This window comes from Manis javanica, chromosome 3 (assembly GCF_040802235.1).
Source record: "Manis javanica isolate MJ-LG chromosome 3, MJ_LKY, whole genome shotgun sequence".
Taxonomy (NCBI): domain Eukaryota; kingdom Metazoa; phylum Chordata; class Mammalia; order Pholidota; family Manidae; genus Manis; species Manis javanica.
In genome coordinates, this window is record NC_133158.1 from 181,818,120 (window position 1) to 181,839,932 (window position 21,813).

The 21,813-nt window shown below is 42.8% G+C and overlaps 1 protein-coding gene across 15 annotated transcripts in view; it reads left to right on the plus strand.

The window, feature by feature from the left end:
* The window catches only part of LARS2 (leucyl-tRNA synthetase 2, mitochondrial), a 175,001-nt gene that overhangs the window by 116,023 nt on the left and 37,165 nt on the right, over positions 1 to 21,813 (plus strand). For 14 of the 15 annotated variants that reach the window (XM_037015980.2, XM_037015986.2, XM_037015984.2 and 11 more), the window contains 3 exons: positions 1,073 to 1,356; positions 7,684 to 7,782; positions 10,428 to 10,565. In XM_037015980.2, coding sequence (XP_036871875.2) covers positions 1,073 to 1,356; positions 7,684 to 7,782; positions 10,428 to 10,565 — 521 coding nt within the window. The remainder of the gene's footprint in view (positions 1 to 1,072; positions 1,357 to 7,683; positions 7,783 to 10,427; positions 10,566 to 21,813) is intronic. The other variant, XM_037015983.2, reaches the window with a different exon arrangement.

The window sequence follows — 21,813 nt, forward strand, 5'->3', positions numbered from 1 at the left end:
GGCAATGCTGCTACCACTTGCTAATCCAGGGACCACATTTTGAAAATCACTCGCTATTCAGAGTCTGGCCCCTCGTCCAGCAGCATTGGCAATACTGTTAGAAATGGAGCCTCTCAGATCCTGCCCTAGTCCAGTAAAACCCCCCTGTGATTTATATGCACATTGAAGTTTGAGAGTCCTGGTTTATAGCAGTTTCTTAAACTTGACTGCCCTTTGGAAACACCAAAACTTTTTAAAAATACTGATGCTTGAGTCCTACCCCAGAGATTCTAATTTAATGGTTAGGGGATGAGGGACACAGATTGGGCATCAAGAATGTTCAGAGCTCTCTAGGTGATTTTAATGTATAGCAGATCTGGGAACTAACATAATGATTGCATACCTGGCTATGTCTCTGAATCACCTGGGAGATTCTTTCTGGCCCCATTCTGGTTCATCCTGATTCAGTTAGGCCTGAAGATCTGGGTATTTCAGGTTTAGGACTACCTGGCTGTAGGTTTACATATTGGCAGGGGTCGGGGGTGGGGCGGAAAGAGTAAGGGAATTGTCGGGTTTTTTCCCTAAGAGTGACAGCATTTTTTGACCTCATGTTCTGACCTACATTTACTTCATAAATTGTATCCCCAGACTTGAGTCATGCTCTGAGATACTGAATCTTAAACCTTTTTTTAGACTGTGTGTGAGCAGGCTCCCTGGACGTGGTGCAGAGCCAAGCCAGGCTGCCTATCAGGGAGCCCCAGATAACTGCAGGACAAGAAAGGGGGCACTCACGGGCAGAGGGAGGCTTCTGAAGTGCCCAGAGAAATGCCCATTCCTCAGCATAGGACTGAGCATTACGTATGCTCCCTGGCTTCTTGCAAACAGTTTCAGGGGGTCTGTTGAATACTCCCCTGGCTCTATAGACTGAATGTCTAGGATAAAGGAATTCTTTCAGTGGATAGGCAGAGTATGGGTGAAAGGCTCCTGTTGTCTGTGAGCTTCTGGAATATAAAGACAGTGATGCACGGAGAAGATAGACTTTCCAGAGAACTTGTGATATCTGCACCATAGAGTCTCTCTCTTTCCCTCTCAGTTCACAGGTATGAGCCGGCAGGATGCGTTTCTGGCCCTGACGCGGAAAGCCAGGAGGAAGAGAGTGGGCGGACACGTGACTAGTGATAAACTGAAGGACTGGCTGGTCTCGCGGCAGCGGTACTGGGGCACACCCATCCCTGTGGTCCACTGCCCGGCCTGTGGGCCCGTGCCTGTGCCTCTAGAGGACTTGCCTGTGACCTTGCCCAGCATCACATCTCTCACTGGCAAGGGAGGCTCCCCACTGGCCATGGCTTTGGAGTGGGTGAACTGCTCCTGCCCTCGGTAAGGAACCCTGTCCCCCAGCCGGGACTGCATCTGGGGCTCCAGCTCCCAGCTGGAGTTTCAGGGCCCTCCTTCCCCTGGGTGCTAACTCTGTCCCCTTTTTCTGGGACTTCTACCAGACTGGACCAAATACCCTAGGTCTTTCAGGACTTTGGAGAGAAGGGGCTGAACTCTGTGGCCTTGCCATGGTGGCAAATGCCCTCTCCTCTCCTCTGAGCCGGTGGAAGCAGCAGTGTCCATTCACACCTTTCCCACATTCACCTGATCCCACATATGGGAAAGCTACCCTTTTTCTTCTTGGCTTTATAGGAGACCACTTTCTTTCATCTTGCATTCCAAAGAGCTTCTTGGGGATGAGAGCAAATGTTTGCTCTCTGCCTTACAGTCCCCCGCAGCTGCCGGTGCGACAGTGGAGATGCTGTCACAAGTGGCAGAGTCGTCGCTGCAATGGGGAGTGAGGGAGCGCGGGTGGTTCATTCTTTGACATACTGAAATGCGCTGTTTTTCCTTCTTCTCATTTGGAAGTGGTATTACATTTTTCTGTCAATTCACTGCCATATCTTAAATGTGATTTTTTTTTTTTGAGAGGGCATCTCTCATATTTATTGATCAAATGGTTGTTAACAACAATAAAATTCTGTATAGGGGACTCAATGCACAATCATTAATCAACCCCCAGCCTAATTCTCAACAGTCTCCAATCTTCTGAAGCATAACGAACAAGTTCTTACATGGTGAACAAATTCTTACATAGTGAATAAGTTCTTACATGGTGAACAGTGCAAGGGCAGTCATCACAGAAACTTTCGGTTTTGATCACGCATTATGAACTATAAACAATCAGGTCAAATGTGAATATTCGTTTAATTTTTATACTTGATTTATATGTGAATCCTACATTTCTCTCATTATTATAATTTTTTTTAATAAAATGCTGAAGTGGTAGGTATATGCAAGATAAAGGTAGAAAACATAGTTTAGTGCTGTAAGAGGGCAAATGTAGATGATCAGATGTGTGCCTATAGACTAAGTATTAATCCAAGCTAGACAAGGACAACAAAACGGATGCAGATTTCTCTCAAAACTGGGGGGGTGAGGTTCTAAGCATCACCTCTGTTGATCCCCAATTTCTCACCTGATGGCCCCCCTGCGACTGTGCCTGTCTTAGGTTGTTCCTCCCTTGAGGAATCTTACCCATCTCTGGCTAACCAGTCATCTTCTGGGGCTATACAGGGAAATGTAAAGTTAATAAGAGAGAGAAGCAATATTGTTTGAAAATATTAGCTTTTTACTTCTTTGCAGATTTATGCCCTGTGGCTTCCATGCCCAGCATTTGTCTTGAGGTATCTTTACCACTTGGAAGAATTATGATACTCGGTAATTTCGATATGAGGCACTAATTCTACTTAAGGGTTGTAATTAGGAAGGAAGAAGAAAAGCTATAGAAGTAGCAGACGGAAGAAAACATGGGAAGATTGATTATTTCTTTGACATATCATCTTGTAGAGTAACATAAGCATGTATAGGTTTTAAACTACTAATTAAATTGCGTGCACACATTAAAATAATAGGAATACAGCTACATAACCAAAGCAGACCTACAATTACCAGCCATCTCCAGTGAAACCAAAAACACCAGTTAGGCACCCTAGGCATTTGTGAAAACTTATCAATGATATGATGGATATTGTCTAACTGAATTTGAATAGTTTGAGAAAAATCAGACAAAACAACACATTCCTGGGAACTGTTCACATCCCATATGTTCTTTTAACAGTAGATAGTCTATAGTTGCAAGATTTTGGAGCGCTGCAACTTGCACTTCTCCTAATTCTTGGTTGAGTTCCAACAGTATAGATCCAGTCAAATTTATTGTTTTACTGTATGCACAGGCCAGCTTAGATATCTCCTTCATCATTCCAATGGCAAGTCCAGGAACCGGTGGGATGAATGCAGCTACAACTGCAACAGCACCAGCATCTTTGTTGAAGTTTTTTGATGATCATCTTCTGGAATGACTCTTCCAGAGACTGTTGATGTTGGAAGTTCTTCATATCGTATCTTAATTCTTTTTCTGGATAGCCAAATTAGGCTTTGATCCTCTGTATAAACACAAACAAACCCTTTGCCCACACTTTGATATGCCCTTTATACCATTGTGAAGAAGTTATTGGAGATCACCACACAGGAACTGCTTTTTTTTTTTGAAGAGAAAGGAATATTATCAGAAAAATGTATTTCCATAGCTGATCATCTGACACCCTTTAAATGATCAAAATTAAGGATATTTAAAGCATGCATTAATCATTGATTTACAGTTAGTTTTATCCTATCAGGGAGTAATCCCCCTTTTCTTTCTCTTTTTTTTTTTGTTATCATTAATCTACAATTACATGAAGAATGTTATGTTTACTAGGCTCTCCCCTATACCAGGTCCCCCCCACAAACCCCTTTACAGTCACTTTCATCAGCATAGCAAAATGTTGTAGAATCACTACTTGTCTTCTCTGTGTTGTACAGCCCTCCCCTTTCTCCCACCCCCCCATTATGCATGCTAATCATAATACCCGCTTTCCTCTTCCCCCCCCTTATTCCTCCCTACCCACCCTTCCTCCCCAGTCCCTTTCCCTTTGGTACATGTTAGTCCATTTTTGGGTTCTGTGATTCTGCTGCTGTTTTGTTCCTTCAGTTTTTCCTTTGTTCTTATACTCCACAGATGAGTGAAATCATTTGGTATTTCTCTTTCTCTGCTTGGTTTATTTCACTGAGCATAATACCCTCTAGCTCCATCCATGTTGTTGCAAATTGTAGGATTTGTTTTCTTCTTATGGCTGAGTAATATTCCATTGTATATATGTACCACATCTTCTTTATCCATTCATCTACTGATGGACACTTAAGTTGCTTCCATTTCTTGACTATTGTAAGTAGTGCTGCGATAAACATAGGGGTGCATCTGTCTTTTTCAAACTTGAGTGCTGCATTCTTAGGGTAAATTCCTAGGAGTGGAATTCCTGGGTCAAATGGTAAGTCTATTTTGAGCATTTTGAGGAACCTCCATACTGCTTTCCACAATGGTTGAACTAATTTACATTCCCACGAGCAGTGTAGGAGGGTTCCCCTTTCTCCACAACCTCGCCAACATTTGTTGTTGTTTGTCTTTTGGATGGTAGCCATCCTTACTGGTGTGAGGTGATACCTCATTGTGGTTTTAATTTGCATTTCTGTGATAATTAACGATGTGGAGCATCTTTTCATGTGTCTCTTGGCCATCTATATTTCTTTTTTTGGAGAACTGTGTTCAGTTCCTCTGCCCATTTTTAAATTGGATTATTTGTTTTTTGTTTGTTGAGGTATGTGAGCTCTTTATTTATTTTGGACATCAAGCCTTTGTCGGATCTGTCATTTACAAATATATTCTCCCATACTGTAGGGTACCTTTTTGTTCTTTAAATGTGATTTTTATGATGCCATACCAGCTGATTAAACAAATAAATAACTGGTATCAAGCCCTAGGATCTTCTTTCTTCCCACTGTGGAGAAGCCATTTTCCTCTGCCTTACGGATTATGATGAGGATGTTTTAAAATAACTTAGTCCTCTGCCGGTGGAGAGCTGAGTTCTGACTGGTAATTAGGTGACCACATAGGACACTTGCAAGGCTCAGCCTGCGGAATCCGGGCACATAGATTCAAGTCCTGGCCCTGCCTCCTAACTGGGTGTGGCCTTGGGAAAGTCGCTTAACCTGTCTGAGCTCAGATTCCCTTTGGGGAATTAAAATAACCCTCTTGAAGGGCTGTTTGGAAGACTGGAATTAGCACATATAATCTGCACGGTGGCACATAGCGAGCATTCAGTGAGTGGAAGCCTGCCTCCTGTCCTGCCAGGAACCTGCCAACCATCCTGCCAGGTCCTCACCCAGCTGGTCTTGAGATTTGAGATGGGGTTTGTAGGCAGGCATGTAGGAAGCTCTGGGCTGTTTTAGGATAAAAATGTGGCACTCCAGCAGAAAATAGCACATCCTCTGTGTTGATAAGCAGTGACAAAGGGCTTCCCTGCCAGAGACATTGATGGCCTCCTGCTCCATTTGTAGCAGCTCAGGGCCTTGTTGTTGGGGATAGGTTGCCTACCATGCTGCAGATTCCTGGAGCGCAGAGCCCTGGCCGAGGTAGTGGTCCAGGCTCCCTGGTGATTCTAATGTGCATCTAGGGCTGACAGCACTAAGCCAGTGTGGCCAGGCAGGGCAGCACAGTGCTAAGGACAGCAGGCACCCCAGTCCAGCAGGTGTGGATTCCTTCCTCTTGAGCTTTGAGACTTTGGGTGGATTTCTTAACCTCTGTGAACCCCAGTTACTTGTCTGCAAAATGGGTACATGGGTAGTATCTACCTCACAATCTCCAGGGTTACTGGGGGTTAAATGAAGTAATGCCTAGGAAGCATTTGCCTCAGTGCCAATTATTGCTGTCGGAGCTAATGACATTGTTACCATCACCGTCACCATCACCTGTCCCTTCCACTTACTAAGTTGCCTCTTCCATACCACCCACAGTTTAGACTCAGCAATAAAACTTGTTGGCCATAGTCAAGTCCAACATGACTATTAAAAAGAAAACCAGCATGGTAAGTTATAACCAGCTGTTACTCCTTCATCAATGCAGTTGAGTTCTGCATTTTCTTCCTAAGTTGTGCAGGTGCACTCATGGTGAAGGAGAAGAAATAACTTTTATCTGTTAAATATTTCTCTCAAAATAGTATCTGTGTTCTGGTTGATTGCTCTCCAAATAAAAAGACCTGGCTTTAACTTACAGGTGCACTGTTGAGATCAGTGTCTTATTGCAGCCGTGGGTGGTAGCAAACAGTATTCCCTCAGGGCTCTTTCTGATAAGCCCTGCCATGTCTGGGGCTCCTGCCTCTTTGCTCAGCCACTTCCATTTAATAAGCAGGAGGTGTGGAGTGGTTGTTTCCTTCTGTAGTATTTGTAAAGCCAATATGAACTCCTTCACAGATGCAAAATATAAATGCAACCCTTCATTTGTTTTTAAATTTATTTTTAAACTTAAAAGAGAGTCAATGCTAAATTAACAGAAGATTTATCAGTTCCCCCTGGGTCTCCTCATGTCCCACCTTGAATTGTCTAAGAGCCCCCAAGGACTCACCCTTCCAGAAGGACAGCATTCAGAGGGGTGGTCGGTCCCACCTCAAAAGGAAGAGCCTGGAGCCTGAGCCGTGTTCCGCTGTGTCTTCTCACTGCCACGGAGGGACCCTGTTAGCTGCCTCAGCCCATCTGCGGTTGATCCTGGCCTTGAGAGTCTTCACGGGGCGCTGAGCCCTGCTCCAAGGGCTCCCCCTCTTGGCTGCCTAGACCTGTGGCTTTTGGCACTCCATTCTTCCAGTCCCACAGGCAGGCCGCTCATCCTGGGAATGTGCTTCAGACTTGGTTCAGCAGTTGGGCCCTCGCGGACCTTAGTCCTCCTGGCATCTCTGTCCCTGGGATGAGGACTGCTTTTTCTTTTCAGCCCTTCACACACAAAGGATCTCACTTTCATCACTTTCTTGAACAGTGGGGCTCTCTTCACCCTTCTGTCAGGAACCTATCTATAGGCAGGGGTGTGTTGGTAAATGTCCCAAATAGCTCTCTGGAGTAGGGCTTCTGGTTTGTAGTGTTTGCCAGTTTCTGTAATCTACGTGCTCCCACCAAGGGCTAATTTCAGGCTACTAATTTGATATCACTCATCACCAAGTTGGAAAGAGATGCTAAATTCTCACAGCCAGTATGAGTTGGCTCCAGCACACCACTGCCTTTGGGCCCCCAAGGTTATTTATCTTCCTAAGGTCACCCCAATGAATTTCTGTACCCCTCACCCTAGAGCAGAGAGGAAAAACCCAAGCTCATTTTTTTAATGCAACATCTCTCTACATTGGTTTTCAACTTTTCTTTGCTTCATAAGTATTACAAAAAATTGATTTGCTTCATATGTATTATAAAGTAGGCATTGGCTGAAGGCAATCATGACATACCTAAAGGGAAGTTAACATGAAAAAGAGATACATAGTCTTGTCTCGTCCTGTCAGGTAGTTAGATTTGCTATCAGGAAAAGTGGAGAATAAGGCTTTTGATCATTGAAGACTGCAATTTTTATTTTGTAAATTTCTTTAAAACCTCATATACTGTCTAATGCAAAAAGAATACTTTCTCTGACTTGTCTTTTCATGATGTGGCATTGTTCTTATGACATTTTAAATTGATACTAATTGTCATAGCTTTCTCAAGAAGCTGGTGGAAAACTACATGAGAGAAGGAAACCAGTTGATGAACTTTGTTTCTTAGGTGCAAGGGAGCAGCCAAGAGAGAGACAGACACGATGGACACCTTTGTTGATTCTGCATGGTACTACCTCAGATACACTGATCCTCAGAATGCTCACAGGTAAAGCCCTGCTGACTTCTGTGAGTGTGTGTCAGCTTGAGTCCTCTGAAAAGCCAACACCAAGGTGGAATTAGATGTGCAAGAGCTTTCTTGGGGGGAAATGCCTGAAAGGATAAAGGCAGAGGGATCAGCCCTTAGACCTCAGTGCAGGTCTGAAACATGAGAAGGGATAGGGGGAAGGAAGCAGGCCAGCAGGAAGCCCCAAGCAAAATGTGTTCAGTGGAGAAGCCCAAGTCAGGCAGAAACGCCTCTGCTGTGGTCCCCACCCTCTGGGAGAGTGTGGGCTGCCCAGAGCCACTGTGTGGTTCCACATGCAATCGCTGGGAGCCATTCATCACTGTGCTCCTTGAAAAAACAGGTTCTCCCGAGGGAGTGTGCTAGATTATTAAATTAGATTCATCACAACTAAGCAGACCCCAAGTACCAGAAAAATAAAAAGTAGAGGAAAGAAGGGGAGGCTGTTATAACACCCTCCTTGGCCCTGCGTGAACTGCGTCTACACGATTGTAGAGATGTAATCTTGTTTGCCTAACTGGAAATAATGATGCCACTGGACAGAGAGGGTAGGAAGAGGCAGTGTGAGAGAATTTGGGAGCATCTCTATAATTACAGGTGGGCAGTAGCTCCTACAATTGGTAAATCAACAGAGTATGAACATGTTTTAATAATTGCCAGAAGAAATAGCTAAAAGAATTCAAAGAGCCTTAAAGGATAGGCAGGTAGCCAGTAAGGAATGGGAATGGAGACCACTGTTGTAAATTATAGACCTGTAAATTATTCTATTTTTCAGCCAAGTTTGTGTTTCTTTGACAAAAGTAAATAAGGGAAAGAGAGCTATAGATAGGTAGGTAAAAGAGAATGAGAGCACAAGAAAGCTACTGCAGAGCTCAGGAAAAACTGCAAACACCACTCTCTGAAGGCCCGGTTATCTTGCCTGTGGAGGAACTGTTGTTGTGAAATCCCATAGTCCATGTGTAAGAATGCCCCTTTTTCTTCAGTGGTTGTAAAATAATACGTTTCCAGTGAGGTGGGTGCTCCTGCCCTCCACCTGCCAGAATCCCACCTGCAGTGTTGCACTTCTGTAATCGGAGTTCAGGCCAATCCAGAGTGAGTGGGATCCTGTCAACAGTAGCCAGCAAAGGTAAAGGGGCACAAGGCGACTGCTGTGGCTGGCAAGCACCAGGTGGTTGTGGCTCACCCAGAAGGGCCTCTCTTCTGGGTCTTCCTGCTTGAAGGGGCCATGGGTGCATTCCTTTTAGTGACAGCTACTTGGAGTGCAAGGGAGTCAGGCACCCTACCAGCCAGAATGCTGCAAAGGAAAACCTTACAGATGTGAGCTCAAAATTACAGTGAGGAGACCCTTGCCTAGTAAGAGATACATCCTGAGGTCTTCACAGCCCCCATTTGGGAACACCATTTAGCACCATTTCCCTTGTAAAGTGCTGCCGTTAGCTGGAGATCTCCATGGATGGCCTCTGGGGTTGATCATAAATCTGAGCCCTAGTCACTTGGGATAAGTACCATCCTTGACTTCCCTTTCTTTTCTGTCACCTGGATTAGCAGCTTGATTTCTCTGGGGAATCATTTTTCACAACAGAAAAAATGTTTTTTAATTTTACAAGAATTCTAACACAGTGACTGGAGGAGGGGAAAACAAGCAGCATTAAGATGCAGCATGTGGTGGTGGGTCGGGTTTACTGCTGGACTGCAAGCTCTTGCTTCCAGCCTGAGCTGAAGCCAGCCAAGTCCTCAATGCAGAAAAAAGAGTCTTGGGTACGAGGAAGATAACTCACAAGTATATGAAACCATGGAGTATAAATCTTCCAAAGGCAAAGGTTTTCTTCATTGGATGACCTCAGGTGAGAACGTCACCTTGGGACTGACGCGGTCTGTCCCCAGCCAGCACTGCTGCCCATCCCCCGCCACACACGCGTGCACACCTCTGCACACCCACAGACACTCCCCACTTAAGATCCCCATCAGAAAATTGAGAGAAGCTGCCTTTCCTTCCCCCTGTTCCTCCCCACCAGCATCTATCAGGACCAGGGAGTGTAAGGGAGACTTTCTTGTAGGATCTCTGTCAACCAAAAATATCTAATAGGTGAGAGAGAGTTGTTTGGTTATTTTATGACAGTTACCCTAAGTGTGCACCTTGCATTCAGGAGACAGGATACAGACTCTTGCTGACTTATCTGTATGTTAAGGCTGCTTTTAAAAATGAGGTTGAATTTCTGTTTTTAAAATCAATGGTTAGTGCCTGCATGTTAATCTCCATTGTAAATGTCACATTGCCCCCTATTGGCAAGAACTCAAACATCTCAACTGTCTAAATAAAAATTAAAGTATAGATATTCAAATACCCCTTTTAGGGAAATACCTTTTATGCTGCTGTTTTCCTCTTATCTTCATTTTATATGAAAATCTCACTTAAATATGTCAGTAACAGCTTCTGAAATAGTTTTAATATGTTTCATAAACACATCTGACTTTTTTCTTAATCGTATAAGCTTTTCTCTTACTATATTTTAAAAATAAAGTCACTGTCTGACAGTCTGTTTCAGGGCATATGCAGATCGCTGTAAGTCTTCATGATTTATGCAGCTGCGGCAAAACAGGTATATAATAACGCCGTCTCTTCCTTCGAGGCCTTTCAGCGCGGCACTGGCAGATTACTGGATGCCTGTGGACTTGTACATCGGAGGGAAGGAGCATGCCGTCATGCACTTGTTCTATGCGAGGTTCTTCAGTCATTTCTGCCATGGTCAGAAAATGGTCAGACACAGGTAAGCATTTATACAGCTTTGCAAAAAAATCAGTTCCAGGAACAGCAATGTAAAGCAGGCATCAGTTCTTCTGAAATGAGATAAGTGTCTGTAGTAGAAGAATTTATTTTTTAAGTATACTTTAGAGGTTGCTGTCAGCTGGAGCCATCTGAAGTGCATTTCTGTGGCTTCATCAGTTCTAGCATGTTTCATCTTGCATAGAATCTTGCCTTCAGCTCTTCTCTATTGAACTGAGTTAAGAAATTGAGAGTTTTACTTGTGAGGCACAGAGGAGCCGTTCTTAATACTATATGCATTTACAGCTTCTCATGTGAGGTCATGTTTGTCATCTGGTCCCTCTGCCTAAGCTCTGTGTTTAAGCTTTGCTAAGTCATGCCTTGATATATCACTCGGATAATAATATATAATGGATTAAAAACTAGGGAATCACATTGCAAATCGATTGATAATTTTTTTCCCTTTGGTATATAATCTGTTCCCCATTATGTTCAGAAAGGTGTGTGTATACTTTTTTCTCATGAAATACATCATATATATAAAAAATTTATTTGATGTACTATCCAATTTAAAGTATAAAATGAATGCCAAGCAAACCTGGCTCAGTTTAAGAAGTAGAGTATTACAGGCCCCTTAGGATGCATACCCAGGCTACCCCTCTCCAGTCACCATTCCTCCTCTCCCCTCGCTCTGTAGCTAACCCCCATCCTGAATGTTGAATTACTCGTTTTCTTGTTTTTCTTTATAAATTATTACCTTTGTATATATTTTTAAACAATCTGTATTTTTTGTTTTCCCATTTTTGAACTTTATATAAGTAGAATCATATTTCATGTGTTCTCTCTTACTTTCCTTGCTCAGTATTTTTGGGGATTCATCCATGTTACCACTGTTATGTTGCATTCCTGATTCATGGTATGCCATGATGTGGAGTGGAATTTCTAATACAGAACTTGGGTTTTGTGTCCATATCACCCTTAATGGTGAGCACTCTTGTACATGTTTCCTGACTACACGTGTCAGCACTTCCCCAGGTGTGTGCCTCAGAGTAGGATTGCTCTTGCAGAGTATGCACATGTTCAGCTTTACTGTGGAACACCAAACTGTTCTCCAAATTGGTTATATGAATCTACACCTGCACCAACGGAGATGAGGGTTCCCTCACTCTACATCTTCACCATTGTTTCAGGGCATATGCAAATCACTGTAAATCTGCGTGATTTATGCAGCTGTGGCAAAACAGGTATATAATAACGCCATTTCTTCCTTCGAGGCCTTTCAGCGCAGCACTGGCAGATTACTGGATGCCCGTGGCAGATTACAGCATTTAGTGTTACCTGGCTTTTTTTTAATTTGCCAAATGGGTAGTTACATAATGGATCACTTTGTGAGTTAAATATTAGAGACACTCTTACTTAATGAAGCTTAACACATTTTTAATAAGTTTAGGACCTCTGTGCTTCCTCTTCCATTAAATCCCTTTTTGTGCCTTTGCCCTTATTTCTTCTGAGTTGTCCTTTATAGGAATTCTTTAAATATACTGGATGCTAACCCTTTTTCAGCTATATGTATTGCAAGCATTTTTTTCCCAGTTCTTAGCTTGTCTTACTTTTTATGGTGTCTTTTGATGAACAAAAACTCTTAATTTAATGTAGTGAATTTTAACAGTCTTTACCTTTATGTCTATTGCTTTTAGTGTCTCAGAATCATTAATGGAACAGTCCTTCCATTTACCCACTGATCCATAGTGCCCTCTCCATCATAAATCAAGTTTTCATATACATGCAAGGGCCTATTTATAGGATCTTTATTCTACCCATGGGTCTGTTTGCTTTTTGCTTTGCTAATTACTTACTGACTTTGTTATTTTAATTTTATAAGTCTATACTATCCAATAAAGGAAGGCCTTCTTTATTCTTTTCCTTTATGAGTATCTTGGCTAAGATTGGACCTTTGTTCTTCCATATAAATATCAGATTCAGCTTGCCAGATTCCACACATATATCTATTGGGAGTTTAATTGGAATCGTATGGAATCTACATATTTACTAATAGCTTTTCTCACTCTTTCTTCTTACATCTCTGATCTTAACATCTGAAATCATTTCCCTTTTATCTGAAATAAATCCCTTGGAATATTTCTGTGTTCTTTAGTGAAGATCCATCCAATAGTTATTTCTATAAAAATATATTTATTTCAATCTCATTTCAGATGAGTTTGCCAGCTCAGTGACACATTTAAAACAACAGTGCTTTTATATTTTATCCAGCCTTTTTCATTTGAGCAATAATCCAGGCTCTCCTGTCTGCCATACTGCTGGGGGCATGATCCCTGGCATTTTTCTTTTCAGCTGTTTCCTTGTTTTGTGTTCATTTAATACAGTGTCCCTTAGAATACTTCTTAGTTGCAGATAGGAAAAGGAAAAAAAATCTGTCTCTTTGTCCAGATAACCCATGTTAACAATAAAAACAAATAAAATAAAAAAGCAATACATGTCTAAGGTTAAAATCTTTGAACTGCACCAAAAGTAGCATTGAAACCATTAAAAAAATGATTGAAGTCATTTCATATCATTTTTCAAAAATCAATGAACTCTCCCTCCCTGTACACTACCCTCCACCTTTCTTTTCCACCTAGTAACAGTTTCTTTTGATTGGTTCTGGAAAAATATTTTGCATGTCTCCATGTTTCTGTTGATTTCCTCATTTTGAAATATTACCTATACTACATGTATGTCTTTTGCCTTTTGATTTTATAATGTATCTTGGTGATCTTTATACATTAGCATATATAAATCCCATTCTTTTTCATTTGTGTATAATATTCCATCATATGGTTATACCACAATTTATTTAAGCAGTCACCTATTTTCCAATTGCTATTACCAAAAAAAAAATGTCTAGTGATTCTTTTTATCTATATTCTTGGTAGGTATTTGGGATCATATCTGTAGGTTCAAGTCCTGACACTGGGGAATGCTGGGGCAAAGGATATGTATTTTTTAATTTTTGATAGATAAACTATATATTACTTCTAAAATCTCTATAATGAGACAAAATCCCAGTCTCATTAAAATGAAGCACATTGAAAGCCCCCTCCCTTCACCCCACCCTCAGAACTGCTCTCTTACACTGTACAGCACACACAGATTATAAGTCTACTATACAGAAAACTCATTAGGGTATAAATTAAATCCTTAAAATAATTTTCTCCCTATTAGTCCCAGGGACCTTCATGAGTAAAAATAAAGTGATCTATACCAGAAGGACATTAAACACATTAACAGCATCAATCCCTCAAGTAAACAAATTAGTTAAAATTTTTGTACCTTGGGTTATAGAATTTACCGTTGAGCCTTGTGTTTCTTCTCTGTGGAAACTTCTTTGCCTCACTAGATAAAGATTATCCTTGAGGATGGGAATTGTGTCCTCTTATTGTCACAGTCTCATGGATATAGTACATTCTCAGTGAATATTTGTTTAAGTAAATTGAGTTTAGCCCCTCGATATAAATAGATAAAAATGTATATTCTTCAAAGGAAATATTCTCCTTGAGATAGGGAGAATAGAGGTTAAATTCAAAGGCCAAATACAACATGAGAAATACTTTATTCTCCTGTTGGTCTGGAAGAAAAGACCATGAGTGATTTCTGGCTCCTGGATTCCTGGCACATTTCTCTAGCTTCTGAACAATTCTTTGTAGAAGTAATGAATGAATCAATAAATTATTCAACAGATAACTATTTTAAGATACAGGACAGGATCTGGCTACTTTTATGACTTCTTTACAGTGGTTCAAAACTATATTCCAGGAGAAAAAAGGTTTATAACAGTCCAATATAATTTTAGAATATAATTTTGGATATAATTTGTTTCTATTCTAATGTATTTCTAATTTGCAAAGCTTCCAGGTATACCTGGAATTTGCTTAACCATCAACTTTAAAAGCTATATGGTATAAATTGCAATGTATTTCTATGTAGTATTTTTTATTATTATTTATAAGATGGTAAGATTCTACTCCATGTGGTCCCATCCCCACAAAAGAGAGAGATTTAAGTACTCAAAATTCTGACCTTTCTAAAGAAGATGCACCAACTCATCTAATCTCTGTTTCTCAGCACAGTTGTCAGAATTGCTCCTGGTAAGAGGCAACCACATCTTTGAAAACCCTGAGCATTTCCTCCAAATCGAGATGTTTTGGTAAACCAGTCAGCCACAAATGAAATGAAAATCATCTGCTTTCTGGGATGAGTAATTCAGAATTCTCCAGTTACAATTTTTGATCACGTCCAAACCATTTTATCAAGCTGGCCTAGGAGGAAAAATGGAGAACTGTCAGCTACATGTGTATTTCTCTGTATTTACTAGCTATTTTTTCTGAAATGAGTATGAATCAGAATTTTGTGTCCATTTCTTTATTCTTTCTGATTAGCATTGTCATTTCAGGAGGGATTTGAGACTATAGCTATTCCACTTTCGTTTTCATCTCTCAGCTCCTTGGCCACTGTCTCAGTAATAGCTCTAGACTGGGAGTCCAGCGAACACTGTCCCTCACTCAGTGGGGTCACTAATCAGCATCTAGACAGGATGATGCCTTTGGTTCTCACTGGCCTCATATGTTAGGAATTCAGTCACTTCTGAGTACCCTGTTCACTCTAATTCTGGTTGAATTTCTTCAAATATAAACTGCAAAGGTTTATGTGAATCTAATAATCCTTCCTATTCTCTAAATGAGATCTGGCCCTTATTTCACTACTTGCACATTTAGCTTACAGGTCTCTTTACCATTTTAAGAAGCTGGCCTCTGGGTTGGGTGTGCCACTACATGGGACAGCAAGCACCTAAGTTGTGTGCCTGAAACACCAGGTTAGTGATTAAGCCAGAACTAATGCCAGCAGGAGATTGCAAAGGGAAATACACAAATGATCAAGGGCATACTACAAAATGTTTATCTTACTGGTAGTAAAAGAAGTACAGATTAAATATCAGTGAGGTACTGTTTTCCATATAGCAAGAGGCTGGGGCGAGAGCAGCACTCTAGTGAATATGCTGCAGGAAGGCAGCTTGGAACAACCTTTATGAGAAGTATTCTGGCAGTATGAGGTCCTCAACAATAGTCACACTTTTGGGCACATTGCTTGCACTTCTCGAAATCTATCCTAAGGAAATAATCAAAAATGTAAACTTATGGACCAGTGGGTTTGTGTAAGCATTATTTGAAGTAGCTAAACAATTGGATCCAACCTAAGTGCCCCAAAATGCTGAGAAAGAGTAAAGTATAGCCCACTTATATGGAAGACTCCTGTACAACTCTTTAAAGTTACCTATAATGTTTAATCATGTGGAGAAATCCATCTGAAGTGATGACTAGAAAAAAATTGTAGATATGATTGGTTATCTTTGTATTTATATGTATGTTTACATGTATGTATATGTATACACACACACACACACACACACACACACAAAGCAAGAGAAAAGACCAGAAAAAATCATGCCAACTGTTCAGTACTAACTTTCTTTGGATGATGAAGATATTGATGATTATATTATTTTTAATGCACTTGTGATTTTTTTCCAGATTTTTCAGAATGATTATATAACTTTATAATAGAAAAACAAAAGTCACTTACAGTATATATCCTGAAGCAGGGAAATGTCCTGAGTCCCAGGTTTGATGCATGGGTGTGGGTTAGGCACACGCTTGGGCAGGACCTTAGCGCTAGGTCCTGAGCACTAGGGTGGAAGCACAGAGGGGCACGTGGCAGGGGCGAGCATGTCACAGCTCATCTCTCCTGAACTGAGATGAGGAAAACTTTCCTCTCCCTTTGTGAGAGATAGCTTAAACATGGAATCTTGTCAGTTCTTACTGTTGGTCTTCAGGATAACTCAGAGAGACCAAGGTTCCCTAATTGAAATTCTGCCTGCCGTTGGCAAGCGACAAATAGTGGTGGCGTCAGAAGCCAGTGCTCCGCGTTTACAGCTGCCTGCTGAGCCCTGAGAGCTCAACGGGCTCATGGAACTTCTCTGACCACACCAGAGATGGAGCTGTCGGGAAAAGGGAAGGGCAGAGGAGAGAAGCTTTACTTTGGTCTCTGTCATCGTATTAATAAGGCCTCCTTCCATGCTTAGAAGTAGAGATGGTGATATTTTAAGAACAAACTGTGACTTAGTACTTAATAACTGGCTAATGATCTGAACGTGATGGTCCTAGGCACAGGACAGGGGAGACAAGGAAGGTGAACTTAACTGAGAAGGCCAAGTGAGAGACTGTTTGTAAAGGTCCACGGCTTTCTGCTGGCTTCTTTCCAGAGCTGCCTGGTCACCACCTGTCCAGGTCCAGACAGCAGGGCTATCCTGTGGGCAGCAGGCTACCTAGAGCTCCTTAGGTAACAGGGCATCTGCAGTGACTAGGTAGGGCTCTGAGGAATCCTGAGATTCTTTTAGCCACATCTTGGTTAGTACATTCCTTGTGTGCAGTGATTTTTATAAGGGCGCCTAAAATAGCCAAAGTCCTGAAATTCCTTGTTTGTCCTAATAATTATCAACCCTCCCCCTGTGCACCTGCCCATCCTCCCTCCCTGCATTCCTTCCTTTCCTGGTGGGACAAAGGTGGCTCATTTCATGGTATCATCTTGTAATCTCTGAATCAGTGCCATCCAAACCACCCGGGAAATACTGAAGACTGCATTACTTTCATCATCCTCTTGTACGTAGCTGCACTGCCAAACAAGTCATTGTGATCCACCGCTAGGGGTGGATATTGAAGGAGTGATAATAAAGCTGTCTCAGAAAAAAGCACAAATTTTTGTTCATGAAAGTGAAACCATCAAGGGTCTTCCTCAAGGCAGAGGCCCTGAATTATGCCCCCACCTTTGATGACCACCAAGTCAAAGCACTGGCGGTTTAAAGATGCAGATTTTTCACTTCCTCATAAAGCCCTCTGCTATACATAGTCACGATGATGAATGAGTAACTCAGTTGCTTTCACAAGCTTGTTGCAAGTACCATTTGTTGAGTGAGTGAATGAATTAAAGGGAAATCATTGTAACAGTCATGAATCTGTATAATGAACTTGGTGATGTGGTATGAACTCTGCTCCAGCAGGACTGGGTTCCAAGCCCAGGGTCCTTCCAAGGGTCCTTGGGTCCCCTTGTCCATTGCTGCCATGCACTTTGTACCTGCATATCACACATAGTACCTCCTCCGTGTGGAGTTGGTGGTTATTAGGGGCATGTCTTAGGCCGCCCTTTTACCCTACGCTCTCTAAATGCAGAGTGCTCGGTACATAACTGTCGCCCAAATGGGTGCTGAATGAATAAACAAGGGTGACCCCTCACTCAGAGCTCCAGTACACGTGAGAGTAGGTATGGCCAGGTCCAGCTGAGAGACTGAGACCCAGGTTCCCATGGTCCTGTGGGGCATTCCCTGGAGCCCTGGGAGACTGCAAGGGGGGTCACTGGGGAGTGAGCAGGATTCCAGGAGCCGGGAGCACCCCTCCTGCTGTGTAATGCCATGTGAACACCCTTGGGGCCCTCTCCTACTCTCATTCCCTTGCTCCTGCTGAGTTTCCTTAAACTCAAGTGGACAGTATGAAATTGGAGGGCGCTTCTCCGTGCAAAAAGGCCCAGCTGGAAGCCATAGCATCCAATGCCTGCCCTACAGTCAGCTCTTCCCCACCTGTCCCCACCGCTGCTGCTGGGAGGTTTATTTCTTCATTCATGGAAACAAACTTGATTTAGTTCAAACCAGTTAACATTTATTGAGTGTCTGCTGTGAAGTAGGCACTGGGAGGTCGTCTTTGAGGATTTTCTCCTCCTCCTGCATCACAGGAGGAAGACAGATAAGGAAGCAATTAGCCTGAACATGCAGTACAATTCAGTATCTGCCAAATGCAGGGAAAAGAACAACTCATTCTGATCAGGAGGACCCACGATGCCTGTGCACAGAGGTGGCATGAGTCGAATCTGCAAAGAGAAGTAGAGTTTTGGTAGTGTGAACGGGACATGGAAGCACATACGTATGGAAAGAGCAGAGCAAGTGAAAAGAGAGGGAGAGAAGTCCTTGATGGTGAGGGTGAGGAATTGGCTCTGGTCTGGAAGGAGTTGATCTGCAAATATGACGAGACTCCGCCTTTATCCCCTCAGAGCTCTGAGGTGCCCAGGCCTTGGTTTGGTTCAGTGGTAGCAGATAGGCTGGCTCCCTGAGGACAGAGACAGGCTTATCGTCGTGATACCCCAGTTCTAGACACACGGCAGTAAATACGTGCTGAGTGAATCGGGAATACGTTTCCCGTGCTGATCAGTCTCTGAGAACGTGGCACTAAGAAGAGCCCTGAGGCTCGGTGTGAGCCAGCCCAGAAGTGCTGCCGTGTGCCAGGGATGCCTGTGGGGAGGTAGCCAGGCAAGCTGCAGCTGCCAGGCGGTGGCGTGCCAGCCCTCGAGAATGGCAGCCCCTCTCAGGAGCAGGCCTTGGTTTTATGCAGTGCTGTCAGGGAGCGACCGCCAGCTTGGGAGGAAGCCTCCATTGTGGATACCCTTCTGAGATCCCTCGTTCTGAGAGGGTTGGAAGTGGTTTTGAAACAGGTAGGACTAGTCAGTGGTGTTTGCTTTAAAAAGAACTAAAGATCAGACCTGCGGAGTGCAGGCTTAGGCAGGCGGATAGCTGAGTTGGGGTAGTGGCGTCTGTCCATTCCCAGAAGGTGGCGGCATTGTGCCCTTGATAAACTGCAAGACTAAGGCAGGATTCCTTGTTTGTTACCCCGCTCCTTTTGGAAGCTTACTGGCTATTACATTTCGATCATCATACTCATCTTTATCTTCGGGATCCAGTTATTCCTCCTTCCATACCAAAGGCATATCTTTCTTTATTTCTCTTAAGAGTGACCAAAGCCACGTACATAAGTAAGAGGGGAAGAACCCCTCAAAAATGGGTACGGGAACACTAGCGCCTAAAAGGGCAACAGCAAGTTCATCCCACTGGCACCCAGCACGTGGGAAAAAGGTCATGGTCTCTTTCTTTTGTGGTGGGCAGCAGCACGTAACGTGATTTGAGGAAGATTCCGATCTAAAAGATGAACTTGTGCTAAAAAATGTGCCTCCTGAGTACATGCACACATTACCCCATCAAGCCCACTGATCCTCAGTGAAGGGGGCCCTTGTAGGATACTAGCTCAATTTGCTTTCTGCTCTTTAATGTGTTTGTATCCAGTCTCTTCCTTCTCCTGCCCAATAAAAGTAGCCATCTGATTTTCACCTTCTGTTTTAAAATTGTTGTATTGTTTATGTAATGAGATTAAAATCCAGGTGCCATCTTCAGTTGGATGGAAGTCAAAGATGGTGTCAGGCACTAACAGCAAACACCCAGTGTCTTCCTCCTTCCACCCACGTCCACCTGTCTGTTCATTCATATTTGTTCATGTATACATCCACGTTTGGAACATTTAAGAGCCTGTCATCTGTTGGGCACAATGCTCAGTGCAGGGTACAGAAGGAAGAAGAGGAGAGTAGTCCTTGCCATGCTGCATGTAGAGCAAGGGGTGGACTGGCCTTTATGTCATAATCACAACACAGCCGTCTCACGCTCTGCTGTGCCGGATCTTCGGGACACAAAGGAGGCCCTGGAACTCTGCAGGGGACAGGGACAGCCACCAGAAAGAGAATGCCTGAGTTCAGTAGTAAAGGGTAAGTCCAGGCTTCCCCAGGAAGCCAGGTTGAGGTGGGCATTCTTGCCAGAGGGCACTGAATCCTGGGGAGCATGGCACTTCCTGGAAACAGCCAAGCATCCTTGTGACCTCTGTGAGGAGCACGTGCGGGTGTTGGAGAAAATGCTCAGTCTGAGGGTACAGTTCTCTGAGCTTCCTGAGGAAAATGCAGACCAGGATCCTTGGGCATCAAAAGCCTGACCTGCCCTGGATAAGGCCCAGGTGGCCTGAGGACACACGCTTCCTCATGGTGTCCATGCCAGTGTTCCCAAAAAACAGGGAATCGCAGATACCACTGCTCCCCTTTCAAGGGCTTCTGTATCAAAAGCAGCATTAGACCCAAGTGCATTTGATTTTTATACTGTTTTTCATATCTTTCTATGTAAAGAGTTCACATTTTCTAATAGTCTTGCTGGAACCTACACTGTGGCCCCACGGAGTGACAAAGGCTATCACTCTGCCAGCTGTGACTGCCAGTGGGAGTGTCTGTGGGGAGGTGGGAGGAAGGTGGTTTTATGACTCAAAAGAGTTTATTATAAAGATAGATTTTTGAGCCAGAGCAATAGTGTGATGACTTCCGTGCACATACCTGCGTGGAATTTCTACCAAGTTAGCTGGTAGTGTGCTGGAGGGCCCTGTGACATCAAGTAATGACATGGAATAATTTGAATGAGGTCTCAAAAATAAGTGTTACATTTCTACTTGAATGTTAAATATAAATATATTGGGTCTTTTCCACCTTGGAAAATACCCACACACACACCACCACCACTGCCATCCATATATACACATGCTCTCATAACAAGATTTTAAAATGTGAAGGTCACCAATCCTTTTTTCTAGGTGACCCTTATCTCTCTCCCAGCCAGTCTCGCCCAGATCCACTGGAAAATTTCCCTTAAACCACCTCTGTGCACACAGAGGCTGCAAGGAATAAATCAGGGGCCTGTCCAGAGGTCTTCCTTAGTATCAGGGTTCATCTAAATTAGATGGCCTTGCATGCGAAATGAGGATCCTGTTAAATTCACAAAGTCCACTCCTGCCACTTTGGAGTTAAAGACTTTTTGAACCTCTAAATAAAAGCCACCCTGCCTGAGTGAACTTGCAGCACCAAAGGGTGACGTCCTTGGAGAGCTCAGTCAGTCTTCTGTATTAGCACATTCCTACGTGCTGTCTTTATAAATATGAATCTGTACATGTGTTAGCAGCAGATGTCTCCACAAAGCATTCTTTGAATTTGTAATAGCTCTTGCTCACATGCTTCCAAACTGAATCAGGTGAATTCTTCAGAATAAACTGTTTCAAATCTTGAAACAAAGTAATTTCAGTATGAGGGTCAACCTCTCCTTGTCTCCTTAAGAGAAAAAGTTTATATTTCACTATTCAGCCAGGAAAGGTGATGATAAAACTAGTTTTTTAAAAACAAGCACTATAAATCATAATCCATCCAAATTAGACAGCCATTTAAACATGAGATGGATCTATCTGGACTGTTGGAAAATCCATTCACATCATCAAATGAAATACCACAAAGTAATATGTACA